Source organism: Mastigoproctus giganteus, chromosome 10 (assembly GCF_048544385.1).
Source record: "Mastigoproctus giganteus isolate SK-2022 chromosome 10, ASM4854438v1, whole genome shotgun sequence".
Classification (NCBI taxonomy): Eukaryota; Metazoa; Arthropoda; class Arachnida; order Uropygi; family Thelyphonidae; genus Mastigoproctus; species Mastigoproctus giganteus.
The window spans coordinates 138650176-138668969 of record NC_143584.1 but is presented as its reverse complement, the minus strand read 5'-3'; the positions used below and the strand labels follow the sequence as shown (position 1 = coordinate 138668969).

Here is an 18794-nt window from a genome sequence, read left to right as displayed (position 1 = left end):
GGATGGCAGACTTAATGATTTAACTAGTTTATCTCCAACAATCTTTAATACATACTCTAATCACAGAGTTACATTTTATTGCTCTAGTGATCTTATATAATCAGTATTATAAAAATAAAAAACTTTACCTTCTTTCATATGACAAGAATATAAATTTCTTATATAATTAATGGAGTAAACCTGCTGGGAATATAGAATTTTTTTCTTTCTGAATTTATTTTGGCTTTTTAAATTATGTGCCACACAAGTTACAAAGAATTACTGCTTATATTTTGGAATGTTTTAGGTAAAAATTCCAGGTACGGAAGTTATAAACAGATATATTGCTGCACAAGGACCTCTTCCACATACTTGTGTGGATTTCTGGCAGGTAAGAATTTTATGAATATTTGTAAATTTACAGTTTTATTTTTTTTTTCCAAAAAAAAAAAAAAAAAAAAAATAAAATTATTGGAATAAAAATATACAGCCACTCCCCGACTTGCATAAGGGTTGCATTCCACGGACTTCTATGTCAGTCAGAATTTCCCTAAATGCTTATGCAGCACTAGCAACTATGTATGCTGAATTTTATTGAAGCAAAAAAGAAATGTTCGACGAACATGTAAATAGAATTATTTATTCAATTTTTTTATCTCATGCGCAGGAAAAATTATAAAATTACAAAAAGAGACAGGCTTAATGTCAGCAAGTTTTACCTTTCGAGCATCGTTGCCAGAATTAACTGTCCAGCTGATAAGCACACCACTGCGGAAGTTGAGGGCTGTGGAGATTTAGAAGGGGTTTTTCTCAACACATCACAATTTCTCTGCAGCTACATAATCGGCACTGGTGACTTCAACATATACTTTAATTTTTTTTTTCCCAAACCACTGCGATGCTTGAACCTATTAAATCACCCATTGCTCTTGCCATGAACTTGGCTTGGGGTTTGCCATACTTATCCTTAATATCTTCATAAATACTTCTTGCTTTTGCTTGAATGGCCATTGGACTCGGGGGTGCATGCTTCTCAGTCTGATTTTCCATCCATATTATTAATAGCTTTTTCATCTTTGATATAGCACCTGAACATTGTTTTGTGATCACTGTTAATCTTAAATGCATTGATCCTTTAACATATCCTTTTATACACACACTGTCCCTTAAAATAATATTCACTGTCGAAGCAGCGAGACCTAATTCCGTGCAATAGATAACAAACTTTGTCTGCTTCATACTTAATCATTTTCATCTTCATTTCTAAATCAATTTTGTTTCATTTCCTAGCACTGCCAGCACTTGCACTTTCCATTGGTCCCTTTTCCTTCACCATTGTAATAAGTAAATAGGAATGAAGAGAAGATTCTGAAAATTTAATTGTTTCTTATATGATTGAAGATTTCAGTGAAGGGGAACTCATTTCACCATAATACCGTAATGTAAAAACCCACAAAATTCCAGTTATTGGTATTATCACAAATGCAATAGGATTGAGTTTACTACCCATTTATAATAGATTGTGCTAACAGAAAAGCCCAATAAATTGGAAAGTGCAAATTGTTTTTATTGTTTTATGATAGTGACCTCCAGAAATGTGTTTTAGAAAAATATCACAAAGGCATTCAAAATTGATTCTTATAATGGAACATATGATAACAATTTAAGTGTAGTGCAATTTCCATTATAAAAATGACCTTTTAGAAAGATAAATAGCTTAGTTATATAGCGAAATTTTCAACTTCCAAGGTCTTGGAACGAATACCAAAAAAAAAAAAAAAACAATGCATTATTGGGTTCACATTACGATATTTTCACAATATCTCTATTTATTCCTGTGGGAGGCAAAATACATTTCCACGAATTTTTTAAATTTGCACCAGCCAGAAAATTTGCACCAGCCAAAAACTTACATAAAGTCAAGTTTCCATAAGTTGAGTATTATGTAAGTGGGGGAGTGCCTGTAGTAGACAGAACAAAAAAAACAGTGCTTGTCATTGTTAACAAAAAGCACAGGATGTTTCCAAAAAATGCACCAATTTTAATTGTATATATTTATGAAAATGATGGCAAACACCAGTGTTTTTTTCAACATATGATAATGAACTTATTGAAAAGCATTTCTAGTGTATTGTACTATCATTATCTGAAATATTGTTAACATCTATGGAAATGTTCCCTTATTCCAACCAGTTTCTTCATCGTTATTGTTCACAGCTGTTCAAATTTCTTGCTTAAATTTTTGAACTCTATGTGGATTGTTTCTGTAAACAGAATCCTTAAGAAAACTCTGTAATAAGTCACATGCTTAGTGGGAAGTATGGTGCACAACGCCATCCACACCCAAAACGTGCAGGAACTTGATTAGACAAAATTTGGTCATGAAATGCTCATTGGGAGTATCTCCTGCAGCATCCTTCAGTCCTAAAATCCAGCTGTCTTATTTATCACAAAAAAGAACATGCTGTTCTTAAACTTATTTTAAACAACACTCAGATTTCATTATACAAGAACACATCTTTACTAAATATGACCCTTACTTTTTGCCAATCTTTTACAGGGTCTTTCCAAAAAAAATTTAATATTTTGGAAAGACTGTCATGAAAAGTAAGAAGATAGATAACTTATATAAGATATAAGCATATCATAAATATTGCTTCCACTGCATTGAAAAAACTAAAAAATAAAAATAAACTTTTTCTCTTTTGCTCTTAACATTAATTTCTTCTAGGACTACTTCTGACTCTGTACAAATCACAAATCTGTCTTTAGAATATTGTTTATACATTGGTGTTGACCACAAACCTCTTAAAATTCTGTTTGACTCTGTCTAGCTACAGCTAGAGTATCTGCAGAAATCTTTTTCCTTTAAATATGTTCTTGAAAAACAATTTGTCTATCCATTTTTTAGACAAATATTCCTGCTTATTAGTTTTTCATTTAGTTCCATGTTAACACCAAAAAGTGCCTTTAGTTTATTCAAATTTGGAATCAGAAAGTTCTAATAATTTTTCAATTTCTTCATCAGAAAAACTGTACAGTAAACATTCAGTTTTATGGACCTTGATTCTTCAGACTTTCGATTGAACAGACAAAAAATAATTTTAATTAGTATATTTTGAGTATGCTTGTGAGATGGACAAAACTGGGAACTCAATAGTCATAGCAACCACATCAAGTATCCCAGTCACCCCAGCACAAGCAGTATTCGAAACTATAGTACTCAGTACTGTGCATGGGTTGAAGGTTCAGAAGACACTTGTTGTTGTTGTTAGACTTGAATTTCTGTAGATTGTAATTTTCAAAAATACGTATGAAGAAAGGATTTTACAGAAAACGGAAGTTGAAGAAATAAATGAGAAAGAAGAAAATTTGGTTCTGTGTGTTTGAAGTTGGACAGTAAAAGGATGCTGACTGGCTGCAGCACATATACAGACTGGTTTGGAAGAAAGAGAGCAGAGATTATAGAAGCCAACTCAGAAGAACAGTGCCCACAGAAGTATCAATAGAAAAGGCATGCAGCAGAAAAAGAATGTCTGTGAGATAGTGGGGAGCGACTTTGTTAGAGATGGGTCATTAATTAACCTAACTGTCTTCTTTTGAATGGAATATATAAGCCTCAGAGGTTTTGAGGAGGGTGCCACCCCAGATGTGCCTGGAACAATATTCAATGGTAGGGTGGATATAAGATTGAACAGAGATAGCTATTTGGACAAAAAGTAATGCCGAGAGTGAAAGAGGAAAGCCAGTTTTTTTAGATGCAGAAGAAGCAATATTTGTGATGTTCCTATGCCAAGAGAGATTAGAAGTCAGCTTAATACCTAATTGAGATATGTGATCTTGGCTAAAAATTTGAGTGTTATCGAAGATAAGTGTAGGAGCAGAAGGATCCTTTTTTTGCGAGATATAAGACAAGACTGAGTTTTAAAAGGATTGAAATCAACTAAGTTATCTTTGGCTCACTGAAGAATTACCTGGCGATTAGCATTTAAGGAATTGGTAGTGGATATTTGAGAAGTTGAAGCTGTTTGTGCAGGGCAAGGTTTCTCAAACTGGAAGGCGGAATGCAATGTGCTATCATTTAGCAAACTATGGATAAGATTTCCGGTCAGTGGAAGAAGGTCATTAATATACAAGGGGGAAAGACTGGGAGAAAGAACTAAACCCTGGGAACACCAGTGGAGAAATCAGAAAACAGAAAGCCTTCTACCATCACCCTCAGTGGGCAGCCAGAAAGAAAATTGGATACCTAATTACAAAAAACAGTTGGTAAACCATAAGATAGAAGCTTATTTATAAGGCTTTTATGCCAAACACAATCATAAGCCCTTGAAATTTCAAGAGCAACTGCTTCAGTTTCACCAAACTTTTCCACTGAATTTGTCTATAGATGGGTAACATAAGCCAGTATATTATACTGATGGAATCCATACTGTCACTCTGATCAGATGGAGGTAGTCTGGTGTATGTTTCTCATGTCTCTGAGGAATACGGTGTGAAAAAAATAAGTGTCAGTTGTAAAAAGTTCCATGTTAACACCAAAAAGTGCCTTTAGTTTATTCAAATTCGGAACCAGAAATTTCTAATAACTTTTCAATTTCTTCATCAGAAAAGCTGTACAGTAAACTTTCAGTTTTACTAAAAGTTTACTGTACAGCTTTTAAAAAGAAAGGCTAAACTTAAGAAGGTTTTAAGGAATCTGAAGGTTCACCAGTATCTTAACTTCTTAGCTCTGACTCTGCAAAATAGTTTTTCCAAGCACTACTAAATGGTCATAGTAAATTATCTTCTACTATGTACTGTGTGTCAGCCAATAGAGTCGTGGTAAATAAAAGGTTTTTTATATATATTTTTATTGTTTAACTTTATTTCAGTATTTCGTCTATATATATATATACCGCAAAACTAGGTAAATTTTAAATTATTTGGAATACAAATAGTAAAAAAATCTGATGCAATGGACATTCTGCAATAGCAGACACTTCCTTTCCCCTGTTAGCCCAGAATGAGAGTTTTGCTACTTCACTTCTAACAAGTGTATAAGATGCCCTGTGACTTTTAAAATGAAGAAAAACAACTGCTCTTGCTGCTAATAGTTGGATCTAAACATAATTTTAGTTTTTCACATTATTTCATATATGTTTCATAGTCGTTGCTTCATATGTTTTCACATATATGAAGTATAAATAAATAGCAGTACAATAATTATTCCAAACAAATTTAATAATTGGCAACACTGACTGCCCCGACATTAGATAGGAAGCAGAAATTTACAATGTTTCAGCTGCCACAACATCAGATCACAGAGGGCTAAAATTGTGAAACTATGTTTGACTTGCACTGTAAAATAATACTCTATATGCATATTGCTTTTTGTTAGATTACAGATATCAAATTTTGCATATGCAAGAATTTGAAAAGTCCAGATATTGAGTTCATGGAATTAGATTTTAAGTATGATAATTGTAACAATATACATCACAGATATTAACCTTTGCTTTGTAACTGAACAAGATTCCCTCCTTATGAAACAAATTGACACCTCTTTTCTGCATATATAGGAACCACCTCAGACATAGCAACTTGCTTAACTACTATTCCAACCACCATCAAGGCATCAGGACACCTGACCCTTAGGACCTTCTTCAGCATAGCTCTTAGGAGTTAGGAGCCCAAATTACAGTAGATAAGAAAGACACAATCAGAAGGGAGGTACAAAGCTCCCCTTTATTTTCTCATGTTGCCCAGGGAAAATATGGTTGCCAGGGTTGTCGCTATATGTTATAATATCGAAGTGTTGTTTGCTGGCATCAGAAAACCAAAGTAGATTCTAAATGTCACAAAATCTTTCAGCTCAGATTGATAATGTTCCAAACTCTGGCAGAGCTTCCAGCAATAATCAATTAGCAGTTAATAGACCCAGACTTTTTCTTGCCATGGTATTCCTGCTGTGGTACCCACAGGACTTAGAGGATCATAGTGGATAGCAGCAAGGAGAGCTACTCCCCACAATCAACCTACAGTTAACTCACTCACCTCAGATGCATAGCTCTGCACTACATATATAAACTCCACCTATTAATATGGCTCTACTACAGTCTTTTTTCACTCCTGGACAAAGGGCTGGCCAGGCAGAGGACTGATATCTTCTATGGGCTAACAACATTAATGGAATGAAGTTTATGAAATGTTTATAAATAGAAAAAAATTATATAAAATACATGTCCACAATATATGGTTTTATAAAATGAAAAGACAATTGAGCACTTAAGAAATAAAGAATATTACCACTTCTTTTTACTAACTATGGCTCTCCTATCAAAATTAGTTGTATTCATGCAGAATCCTGATTTAATAATTGTAGTATTAATAAGAATACTCTTATTAATTTTTAATGGGCTTTAATTATTTTTTTTTATTTGTTTAGATTAATAGCACATTTTACTTGGAAAAACAGACATACAGCATTGTGCACATGGTGGGGGGGGGGGAGAATACTCAAATCATTTGTCCTTCTTAGCTAATAATTTGTCTAATACTTCCTACTTCCTTAAATTTAGTCAGCCTACCAGATGACAGCCAAATTTTCATTTGAATAATAACCAAGAGTTATAAACTTTCTTTCACAAATTTTATTTTAAAATAAATATAGTACTATATCAGTAATTATAATTATTGGCTGCTTGTCCTCTGTATTGATAATACTAATATTATAATCTATAATTCTATGACAGTTGTAAAAATATTTGCTATGGGATAAATATTAAGCTTTTCCACTTCGTGCCGAGTTAGCCAATTTTGAGCAAGGGACATATGGTTTTTACTTCTCTCTGGAACTCTTAATTTTAGTATTTTACATTCTGTGGCCAGTTTATATTTTGAACTAACAAAATACTGTAGAATACACAGTTTAAAGTCATGATATTCTGATAAACTTGACTGCTTGCCTATCACATGGAAAGGGCTGGATTTAAATCCTGTTTGTGACACTAAGGAAAAAGGGTCTTTATACTCAGTGTTCATATTATTAATTAGTCTCAGGCAAAGATACACTGTGGTTCCACTTTATTATGTGCACCTAGCTAGTAGTGTGTTGAGCCTCCTTTAGCCTTCAAAACAGCATGAATTCATCTAGGCATGGATTGAACGAGATGCTGAAAATGTTGTGCAGGAATGGAGTACCATGCAGACATGAGTGTGTCATGTGGTTCCTTGAGATTCAACGGAGGTGTAGGCCTGCAGCGAACAGCCCTTTCATCTCATCCCAAAGATGTTCAATAGGATTGAGATTTACATACTGAGTGGGCCACTGCAGCAAAGAAAAGTCATTGTCATGTTCCTGGAACCATTCCATAGTGATTTGGACTTTGTGTACCGGCGCATTATCCTGCTGGAAGTAGCTATCTGACTGAGGATAAACTGTCAACATGAACAGATGCACTTGGTCAGCAACGATGTTTAGGTACAATGTGGCATTCAGACGTGAATCTATGAGTATCAATGGACTTAATGTGTGCTAATAAAACATTCTCCACACCATAACACTGCCCCACCACCTTGTACAGTATTCATCAGACATGATGGGTCCATGGACTTTGACTTGTCAGACCAAGCAACTGTTTTCCAATCCTCAATAGTCCAGTGCTGGTGTTGCTGTGCCCACAGGAGGCGTACTCTCTTGTTCTTCATTGATAACAAAGGTATGTGATGTGGCTGTCGGCTGTTGTAGCCCATTCACGACAAAGTGCAACTAGTGGTCCATTGCGATATTTGCATGCACAATTTTAGCTATCCTTCTCTGACCTCTCTCATCAACAAGTGATTTTCTTCCACAGGAGTCCCATTGAGATGATGTTTTCTGTTCGTTGCGCCATTCTTGATACACCCTTGAAACTGTGGTGCGTGAAAAGTTCAAGAAAAACTGCTATTTCAGAGATGCTTTGTCCAGCACATCTTGCACCTACTACCATGCCACATTCAACATCCATTAGATCACTCCTTTTCCCCATTCTTGCTACAGTTTGCAGGCTTAATTGATACTAGAAAGGTTGTTATGCCGCATTTATATCCACAACTGTGGTCATGTGACTTGCAACATCGTGGGACAAACCATTTGTGTGCACAGCAGGGGTGTACCTAATAAAGTGGCAGCATAGTGTAGGTTTAGGGTTTTTTCTTCCCTGGAAACTGAGTATTTCCCTCCTGTGTACGTACAATCTGATGTAGAATACATGCAATTCACGGATATAATAATTTTGCATTGTCTTTCCTTATATTCAAAAATAACCCAATATAACATTGAATACTAATTTCCATTTTTCTGTGTCACACATAGCTTTGTTCTGAGTTCTTCGGATGTAGCTTGTAACAGAGTGAAACTCTGTTGATGCAAAAGAGATTTGATGAGCATAGGCATGCACATAGTTTTCTTTGGATCATTTTATTGTTGATGTCACATTTTTTTAAGTATCTATGTATAAGCTATTTCAAGTATGAAACTAAAGAATGGCAAAATAATACTGGATAGTTTGTCCATTATTTTGTGGACAACTGACTAGGGCGATGATATGTGTGTGTGTATATCACACACATATCATTGCCCTAGTCAGTCATCCCTAGGCATACAGCCTTGGATTAAACCAGCTGCACTCCCATTGTATCAGGTCTACATGTGAATATTTCACATCCAATTTTTTTCTGATCAAATACAAATGAATATAAGTTGCTGTCCTGAAATTGTTTATGAAAATGACAGTCTAAAATCAATGCATTATGTTGACATAGTGCTGTATGTAAAAACCATGTAACTAGGAATCTTTTGAGTTATCCATTGGTAATTACCAAAGTGACACCTAATATTGTATATCCTGTGCTGTACTGGCATATTCACTTTGATAAACATTTAGGGGGGGGGGGGAATACCCTGAAAACTTGTCTTTATTCCAAAATTGTTGTTATCATACATTAGTGAATGTTCATTTCAAAGTGGTGAGACACTAGAAGTATGTATGTATGTGGCCTGTTTTTAGCAGCTCCAGGACCTGGGTCCATCTCTGCACATTGTCTCTGCCTTGACTACCGAATCTGTGCAAACAGGGACTGAAATGTGAGCAGCCAACACCTGAGCAACCGCTGCCCATCCCAAGGCACGTGGAGCCGGGCATAATCTACTATCTGCACCTCAGTACTCGCTAAAATCCTGCATCCATTGGAGGTAGTGCGATACCAGTGGATGCCAGCAATCCCATATTCAGGATGCCCGGTCCTGAGTACCAGCAAAAAAAAAATAATAATAAAATAATAAATAAATAAAATAATAAAAAATACCAGTGGTTTACATCTCTGAACAACCTCAGAGATCAAAAGAATTCAAGTCAAGGATGATTGGTAGGTGACACAGGGAATGCTCAACAAGAGCTTGTTGAATTATCTTGTATGGTGAAGCATCTGCGTTCTTCTGCTGATGACATCGTTGGTAAAGATTTGAAGGGCTTGAAAGTTAGTCTCATTTTCGATTAAGGCTTTAACATTGATTTCTGAGATATTCTGAACCTTATTTTTAAGTGGTTTTTTTATTTATTTATTTATTTATTTATTTACATGAATACAAAAATACATAAACACTATTTACAATCAGTCGAACCTGTGTAAGAAACTCCAGCAGAAAATGGAGCTTCCCTTACAAAATTGTAAAACACAACAAAAATCTCAAGACTCAAAAGTCGAAGAAATGCATGTATGCACACTCAATGACATTTATGCATGTATGTATAGCCGACCAGGCTAGCCAGGTAGGTAAAGTGCCTGCCTGGCAACCCAAAGGTCGCAGGTTCGATTCCCGCCTCGGGTTTGGATCACAGTAAAATGCAAAAACTTTGGGAGGTGCATTATAGCCATAGAAGCTGATGCGCCAACAACTAACAAGGGGAAAAAAAAAAAAAAAAAAAAGCATGCATGTATGTGGCCTGTTTGTAATGGTTCCAGGATCTCAGTCAATCTTCGCAAATTGTCTGTCTTGACTACAGAATCTGTGTAATCAGGGCCCGAAATGTGATCAGCCAACACCTGAGCAACTGCTGCCTGATGCCCATCCCAAGGCACATGGAGGCGGACATAATCTACTATCTACACTTCTGTAGTGCGTTAAAATCCCGCATCCACTGGGGGTAGTGCAATACCAGTGGATGCCAGAAATCCCGTACTCAGGATGCCCAGTCCTGAGTACCAGCAGGAAAATAAATAAATAAATAAATAAAAATAATAAAAAATAATAAAAATAAAATATTTAAATTAATAATAATAAATAAATATAATAAAAAAATTAAAAAAACACCAATGGATGACTGGTAGGTGGACACAGGAAACAGCTCAGTAAGATCCAGTGTAGTGAAGCATCTGCATTCTTCTGCTGAAGATGTCATTGGCGAACATTTGAAGGGCTTGAAAGTTAGTCTCATTTTCAATTAAGTCTTTAAGATTGACTTCTGAGATGTTCTGAACCTTATTTTTAAGTGTTGTCCGTTGTTCTTCATAGTTGGGGAAGGACAATAGGATGTGGTTCCAGGATTCCTCTTCCCCACAGGAGCAATGAGGATTTGTCGCCAGTCCGAATTGGAACAGTTTCGCTTTAAGAGCACCATGTCCTGTTAGGATGTAGAATGTACTCATGGATGGGTAGAACCAATTACAATGTGGCTTATTCATAGCAAAGGTGACATCCGGGATAAAAAGTCTGGTGACCTCTCCAGTGGGACTTTCATCCCATCTAAACTGCCAGAGGAAGAGGAGTTCATTCCATAGGTTTATTTTTTCCTGTTTGATATTTGTAGCAGGATTGCAGTCTATTCCAAGGAGTGAGGTTCGTAGGTCTTTTTTGTGTTTGTAGATGAAATCTCTATAAGCTATATATAGGTCCAGGAGAAGGGCCCCCAGATAGAACCTGCAGTGCATTAGTTGAGGTTGTTCTTGGTACACAGGTGTGTCGCAAGCAGCAGAGCTCTTTGCATGGAAAGGATTTTGGCCCAGATTTTACTGTTAGTGACCCTATGGAACCAGACCCCAGCAGCATAGGAGGCAATTGCCAAGAACACAGCTTTATAGTAGAGAGATAAGGTTTTTTTGGTGAGTCCCCAGTCTGAATGGGAGATCCTGATGATGGCTGCAGTGAAGGCTTTGGTTTTGTTTGCTAAACTGTTCACGTGTGGTTGTAAGCTGAGCATGTCATCCAATATTATGCCAAGGTGTTTAGTTTGTGCCACATATGGAATTTGTTTCCCGCGAATAAGCACTTTAGGTGGTCTGCGGTAATCCAACCTGTTTTTGAAGATCATTAGCTTTGTTTTTGTGTTTGATATTTTTAATTTATTTGGTCCAGGTCATCCAGGACAGTCTTTGCTCAGTCCTCAAGGGTTCTCCTGGATCTTCCTGCAATGCAAATAACCAAGTCGTCTGTACGGAGTTCCAAAGGAGTGGTACTAGCACTGACCCCCTTTGGGCAACCTTTGTTTATAAATTTTGAATATGACAGATGTTGGGTAGTGACCTGAATTGATCTGTTACTGAAGTAGGATCTTATGACTTTGTAAAGATATCGATTACAGATTGCCAGTCTAAGGGACCTGAGGGAACTCTCCTACCAAAGGGTATTAAAGGCACTCTCAAAATCCACAAAGTTGGCCATCTCATAGACTGCCCTGGAATGTGTACAGTGTTTTACAAGGGCTGCAATGGCATCTCCTGTGAAGGATCCTTTCTTGAAGCCATATTGCAGGTTGGATGAAAGGTTTTGCGAGTTTAGGATAGTTTGGATTCTGGGACCAATCATTCTTTCAAACAGCTTTCCCAGGTTGGCTAACAGAGAGAGAGAGAGAGATTGGGTGGTACGCTCTTGGGTCGGTATTAGGTTTCTTAGTTTTTGAATAATTTTAAGCAGTGCTTGCTTCCAGAAATTGGGGAATATGCCTTCCAAGAGGCACTTGTTGTAAAGATTTAACAAAATATTAGGGTAGAGCTCATGAAATTTGGTGATGATGGCATTTTCTACCTGGTCAATGCCTGGGCACTTTTTAGGATTCAACTTGGCCAGTGCAGCACCAAGTTCAACAGCAGTGAAAAGATCAATGTCCAGGGTACCTTCGTAAGTGGCATTGCCTGCTTAAATCCGAATTTGATGCATATTGTCAAGATTGGGATCATCTTCGGGAAAGGTGTGTTCAATGATTTTCTCAACTGTTGAATGCCAGTCGTGTTTCACTGTTTTGATATTGCACTGTGTTGTATGTATTTGGGCAGATAATTTTGTTCCTACAGATCTTGTATATGAGTCCCCAGGGGTCAGTGTTCCCTGCTTGGGACACCAATTGTCTCCAAGACCTTAATTTATTCTATGTGATGGCCTTATGGTAGATTTTTTGCTTCTCCTTGTACTCTTGCTTGAGAACATTAACTTCAGGATCAGGCCAGTGCCTGCATCATTGAAAGGCTCTCCATGCCACATGCATTTGTTTTCTGAGATTGGTAAGTTCCTGTGTCCACCAAGGAGTATGAGAGTGTGCACTTTCTTTCATTTGGCAGCATATTTAGTGGCTCTGAAGAGGGATGACTATACATAACAAGTATATTCAGCTGCAGAGAGGTTGTTAAGGTTAGGAGTTGTTGCTTTGAAGTCAAGGTTCAGAGATGCTCTAAATTTAGCCCAATTAATGTTTGGATTGAGAATCTTCTAAGGTTCTCCAGATTGTTGCCACTGTCCTTTGGTGCTGCAGCTGTGATAGTGAATGAGATGGCATGGCGGTCACTGTTCGATCTGTAAGCACGTCCCACTCTGCAATATGATTAGAACCTGGGGGATGAGGTTAAAGTTGGACTCCCCATGCACATTGGAGAAAGTGTAGGGTTTACCACCTTTATTGTGTACCATCCAGTTGTGGGCCAGAATGAAGTCCTCGAGGAGGGTGCCACGAGAATCAGTTTGGTTACTGTGCCAGAGATGGAATTTGGCATTAGAATCTGTTGTTATGACAAAGTTGGCATGTCCCACTCTGCTGTGGAAGTCCTCAAGTAGGTTTAGGGCTTCTTGAATATCACCTGCTGATGGGCAGTAGATGGGAAACAAGTTAGAAGGATAGCTCTTGGGTAGCAACACAAAAACAGGAGGAGTTCTGGGTACACAGGCTGGATATCGATGTGGTAACAATCTGATTGTTCATGGTAACAATCTGATTGTTTATCCAAAGGCTGCTATTGTTCAATAGCAGCCTTTGGATAAACTGCCTTAGTGTAGAATATCCTGGGTGTAATGGGATATCCCGTGATTTTGAAAGAGTTTCCATCAGCTTCGGAGGTGGAACATGGCTCCTGCAGACAGATAATATCTTATTTCCTCTCCAGAGCAGCAACCCTGATCTCATCTGCCACCATCCTTTAGTGATGCCCATTCACCTGAAGGATTTTGATTCTGGGCCCTTGGTTTTGGTTTCTCTGGTTTGTGCTGCAATATGGTGTGTCATTCATGGAGGATTTTTGTACTGGCTAATTCAATTGCACAGAGATACTCAGGGCATTTGGAGTCTCGGACAGAGTGGTTGTGATCCTTATTTCTGCATTTGCAATTCACACATTTGGGGGAGTCCGCTTTGTGTGAACAGTCTGCAAAAACATGCCCACCTTCTGCACAATGCCTGCAAGACACAACCTTGTGTGTGTGCAGTATTGATATGAGTGACCATAGGATAAGCACTTGAAACATTTAGACACCACTGTGAATCTCCTAAATTTGTGCGAGGATACCCCTAAGAATATTCTGTCATTACCTAAGATGTGCTTTAGGATATTGAGGGGGAAGCCTATGTTTGACCCAGTTTGGAAAAATTCTAAGTCCCAGTTTGTCAAGTTGGAAGGAAGGGCTTTTATTGCTCTGTGGTGACATATTCCTGCATAGCCAGCGAGAGGTAAAACTGCAGAATTTTCATTTTTGTAATTTTAGCCACAAAGAGTTGAAACAAAAAAGAAAAGTTTTTAATTATGATGGTGCAAACTATTTTCAACAAATTGATGTTGATGATAATAATAACAATAACAGTAATTAAAACAATTCCCCCGAAGGTTGAGGCTACGAGTTTCATTTGTTCAGATCAATAGCACATGCTATTTGAAAAAAAAAAAAAAAAAAAAAAAAAAAAAAAACAGACATGCAGTATTGTGCACGTTGCGGAAAATGAAAAGAAAAACCCACATCATCTGTTCATCCCTGATAATAATTTGCCTAAAAGGTAAACTGCAGCCATTATCAATACACTGCAGGATGGAAGCCTCCTCAACAATTCATGTTGAGGGAAAATGAACCATAATCTGGCATGTTGGTCCAGTGTGGATTGGCAGATAGACCCTATTTAGCAGTCAGGGGCTTGAACTTCAGTCTACTCAAAGAGCATCTGCTACTGTACTTCCACTCCTGACCATACATCCTTGGTTGGAATGTATGGTCAGGAGTGGAACATAAAATTTAGTTAAACTACCAGATGATAGCCAAATGTTTTATTTGAATAACTGAGAGTTTGTCTTTCTTTCATAAATTTTATTCTAAAATAGATGTAGTACTGTATATTAGCAATTATAATTAGTTGCTGCATGTCTAATCCATAATGCTATGACAGTTATAAGATAATTTTTTATTGCAATTATAAAACACATACTATCTTCATTTATATGACCATTTTATTATAAGAACTGTGATATCTTTATCCCTTAAGTGAGGTTATTACTAAATTTGACTGAAATCAGCTAATTAAATTGACCAGCTGAATACCTCTCTCACCAATGACCTTCTGAAAATTGTTTTACTTCTTTTTTTTTTTTTTTTTTTTTTTTTTGTAATTGCCTCATCTTTTGTCACAAAATATTGCTATAATAAGTTATCCACATATAAAGTTTATTGTAAGGTCGTCTAAGCTTTTCTTTTAGCAAAGCACTTGAAACACAAACAGTGAAGGTACCTTCATAGCCAGGTGAGCAGGAGCAGCAGTGCATAGCACACGCTTCTTGATTAGACCTGGGTTTGAGCCCGTGACCACCAAATACGGAGGATACGGAAAAGTCAGGGAATGACCATCGCATATCCCTGAAGCAATATGGCCTTAGTTGCTAATGCTCCAAAATAACAAACAAACAAACAAACAGTGAAGCATTAGAAACAGGAATAGTGAAGTATTTGAAACCTCAACGATGAACAAAAATATAAAAATGTGAGCTATTTAAAGCGACACATCAGAACTGAATCTGCTGTGAGTACAGTATATTAAGCTTTCAGAGGGAGAAAGAAGACAAGAGAGAGAGAGAGAGAGAGAGAGAGAGAGAGAGAGGTGTGTGAAATTTGAAAGTTTATATTGTTACAAAGAATCTCTGAACCATAAAAAATTGCTAGAAAATGACAGTCGAATATTGATTTTATAACTAAATATAAAAAACTTAAATTTTTGTGTAGTATTAGGGAGCAGAGTCATCTTGAAAAATGCAGTTTTCCACTTGATGGAAGTCATCCCTTATGGTGCAAGTCAGATGACACTCCATAACCTGCAAAAGAGGTAAGTTTTTTGTATTTATTTGTTAAATCAATATTGTGTTGTCATTTTCTAGCAAATATACAAATGTTATTTGTATAATGTTTCTTTCATTATGCCTTTAAAAAGTAATCTCCCCAAACCATTTGGCTACGCAAGAAGCTCTACGATTTCTAAGACAGTTGGGATGAAATATTTTTTCCCGAGACTTTTAATCTGGAACTTCCATTTACTGATCTCCTTAGGCTCAACTTTTTTACTCATTTTCTTGTGATTTGACATCACTAGTATAGCGTTACACATGTAGTGAAGGGAAGCCACAGAGTTTTGCTGAACTAGCACAAATAAATAAATAAAAAATATACAAACAATACAAAAGAAAAACTTGTTTCCCTCCTCATTTTAGTAATTATCTAGGTGGCCTTTGCATTTCTCCAAGCCATCAGCCACAGCTATCCATGGAGGTAACTTATTCTAGTAGTTAACTACTAGCTGCTGAAAGAAAACTTCCTACAATCCAGTCTGAATCTCATTCCCTAGACCCCCCCCCTAGTTCTGCAATTATTTATAACTGAAAATTTACTTTTCATTCATTTTTCTCTTCCTCTCAGAGCTTTATAGTCCTCAGTTCTCTTCCATGCTTGGACACAGTGTTCCATGTGTGGCCTTATGTTTATCTTATACAATGGGATCACAGCTAACCTTCCTATCTCTACAAACTGCATCTTATCCAGGTATCATCATAAGGGGGACACAGCAACCAGGTTTCTGAGTGTTTTTTTTTTTTTTTTTTTTTTAGACAGACCTAAGAACACTTATATGCATATGCCCCTCTGACCCCCCAATATGTCCCATCTACAACTACAAATAAATGTTCTAATAACTCATTGATAGAACACCATGGGCTTTCCCTGCTGCCTGTCTGCACTACTCAGAGAACATCATGCCCATAGCATAGCTCCCAAATTTCTTTCTTCCTGTACTGTTTTTAATTCAATCCCACTAAGTGTATAAGTTACTTTGGGGTTGCTATTCCCAAAGTGCATTTTCTGACCATCCATCCTTGAAGCCTATCCAAGTAATCTTGAAAGAAAGGGGAAGAAACACCCCAGGAGCTCACATCTGGTGAGTATGGGCTTGGCAAACCCAGGGCCCTGAGTTGGATATCATCATGCTTCTCTTTCTTGGTGATTCCTTTCTCTCTCTCTCTCTCTCTCTCTCTCTCTCTCAGGTTAACATGGGAATTTTTTTTTTTTTGGCTGGTGCTGCATAAACCTCAGGCTTCCCTGCACCATATGGCTAATAATAATAATAATAATAAAAAAAAGTCATCCAGAAATTTACCCATGCAGAATTAGAGCCATGGAGTTTAAACTTCCGCTTGCTTGAGAAATTCACACTGCGCCATTGATTGATAGACCAGCTTATGGGCTCCATAGCCCATTTCAGTTGAGTCCTACATTTAGTTTTCATTAGATCAGACTTTTTACTAGGAAAATAAACATTCAGTCTGCTTCATAACCGTTGTTAAACAGTTTTTATCAACTTTTGAGTGCCTGGCAATTCAGTTCACCTTAGCACTGAGATTAGATGAATGGGAGGGCAGGGAAAAAACTAATAACACTGTCTCTGCAGTTTTCAAGAGAAAAAAGTATACCAAATAATGATTCTGATTGGGAGTGTAAGCTTTTTTTCTTCTATTAATGACTTTCCTTGACTTTGACAGGAAATTGTAAAATGATAGCATTGTATTTATAAATCAGTAAACCTTTGAGAATTATCTGCATTATTAAGAAAAATTGGTTTTTGCAAGTCATTCGTTACAAGACCATCGTTAGCAGAAAACAACTGAGCCAAACTGTTGATGTAATCAGGGAATGCAAGACTTTGGAAGTGGTAAATGGGTTGGTGCTATACTACTTGGAATACTCTGTCTCCTTTACCTCAAAAAAAAAATAATAATTAAGAATATTAAATAAATAAAAATTTTCTAGTTTGGAAGAATATAAAAAATAATTTTGGCATTGTAACAATGCCAAAATTATTTTTTATGTTCTTCCAAACTAGTCTCAACCGGCCAGATCTTTATCAAACAGTAACTTATGGGAAGTTCCAAATAAGTACTCTACAAGAAGAAGGAAGCTTTCTCACCACTGCCACCTTGTAAATACTGATGTGAATATTACAAATTGTTAATGAATTTAACAAAGTAAAGATAAAATAATAATAAAATAAAAAAGATCCATCATTACAGCTTTTTAATGTTCCTACCCATGCCATGTGTCACTTTTAGGATCATTCACCAGCAAACTCAAGACATAAGAGGAGTTCACCAAACAGCTACAGATTGTGGCACAAATGAACATTGGCTTTTGTTGGGACATATGATGTAAAATGGCGGCAATCTTTGAAATTTTATGGTCAACAGTAAAAAGCACAAGACTATGGTTTTCATAGTGTTTAGTTTGCTTTACTAAGTTTAAAATACATGAAGTTATAGGCTTACAGAATTGCAAGCTACTTTTGAATTACTTTGTATTATAAGTAGCACCAGAAATATTTTTAAGTTATGTGTAGTTTCAATTAAATTGTAATTAGTAGTAGTAATTAGTAGTTTCAATTAAATTAAATATATAAAAATTGAAGATTATACTTTGTCAGACTAATTGCACTTTTTAAATTTTTTTTAATTTTATTATTATTTTATTTTTTTTTTTACAAAGATGGTATGGGAACAAAGTTGTCCTTTGATAGTAATGGTAACAACATTGCGAGAGCAAGGAAAAGCAAAATGTCACAAGTACTGGCCAGATCTTTATCAAACAGTAACTTATGGGAAGTTCCAAATAAGTACTCTACAAGAAGAAGGAAGTTTACCATATATTTCTCGCCGCTGCCACCTTGTAAATACTGATGTGAGTATTACAAATTTTTAACAAATTTAACAAAGTAAAGATATGTTCTGTGAAAATTATGACTTTGAAATTAATAATTAAATTTCAAAGGTAAAAAACACAGACTCCACATATATTTCAGATTAAAGGGTTTACTGATTGTTTGATACCCAGAAGTGTAAAGATCATTTCCTACACAAAGGCATGCTCAATTAACTACTGGCATCTCCAGAGCCAGATGGGGAGGAGCTGCAGTGCATGGCAGACGCTTCTTGATTAGACCAGGGTTCAAGCCCGTGACTACCAAATACAGAGGATGTGGAAATGTCGGGAATGACCACCACATATCCCCGGAGCAATATGG

General features: G+C 36.5%; 1 protein-coding gene across 5 annotated transcripts in view; it reads left to right on the top strand.

Moving 5' to 3' along the window:
• LOC150079313 (tyrosine-protein phosphatase non-receptor type 4-like) overlaps positions 1 to 18794 on the top strand; it is a 190787-nt gene that overhangs the window by 115800 nt on the left and 56193 nt on the right. For all 5 annotated transcript variants that reach the window (XR_016547581.1, XM_090383965.1, XM_090383963.1 and 2 more), the window contains exons 8-9: positions 287 to 370; positions 18260 to 18451. Coding sequence is in view for 4 of the 5 variants with exons in the window: in XM_090383965.1 (XP_090240091.1) it covers positions 287 to 370; positions 18260 to 18451 (276 nt within the window). In the remaining variant the exon portion in view is untranslated. The remainder of the gene's footprint in view (positions 1 to 286; positions 371 to 18259; positions 18452 to 18794) is intronic.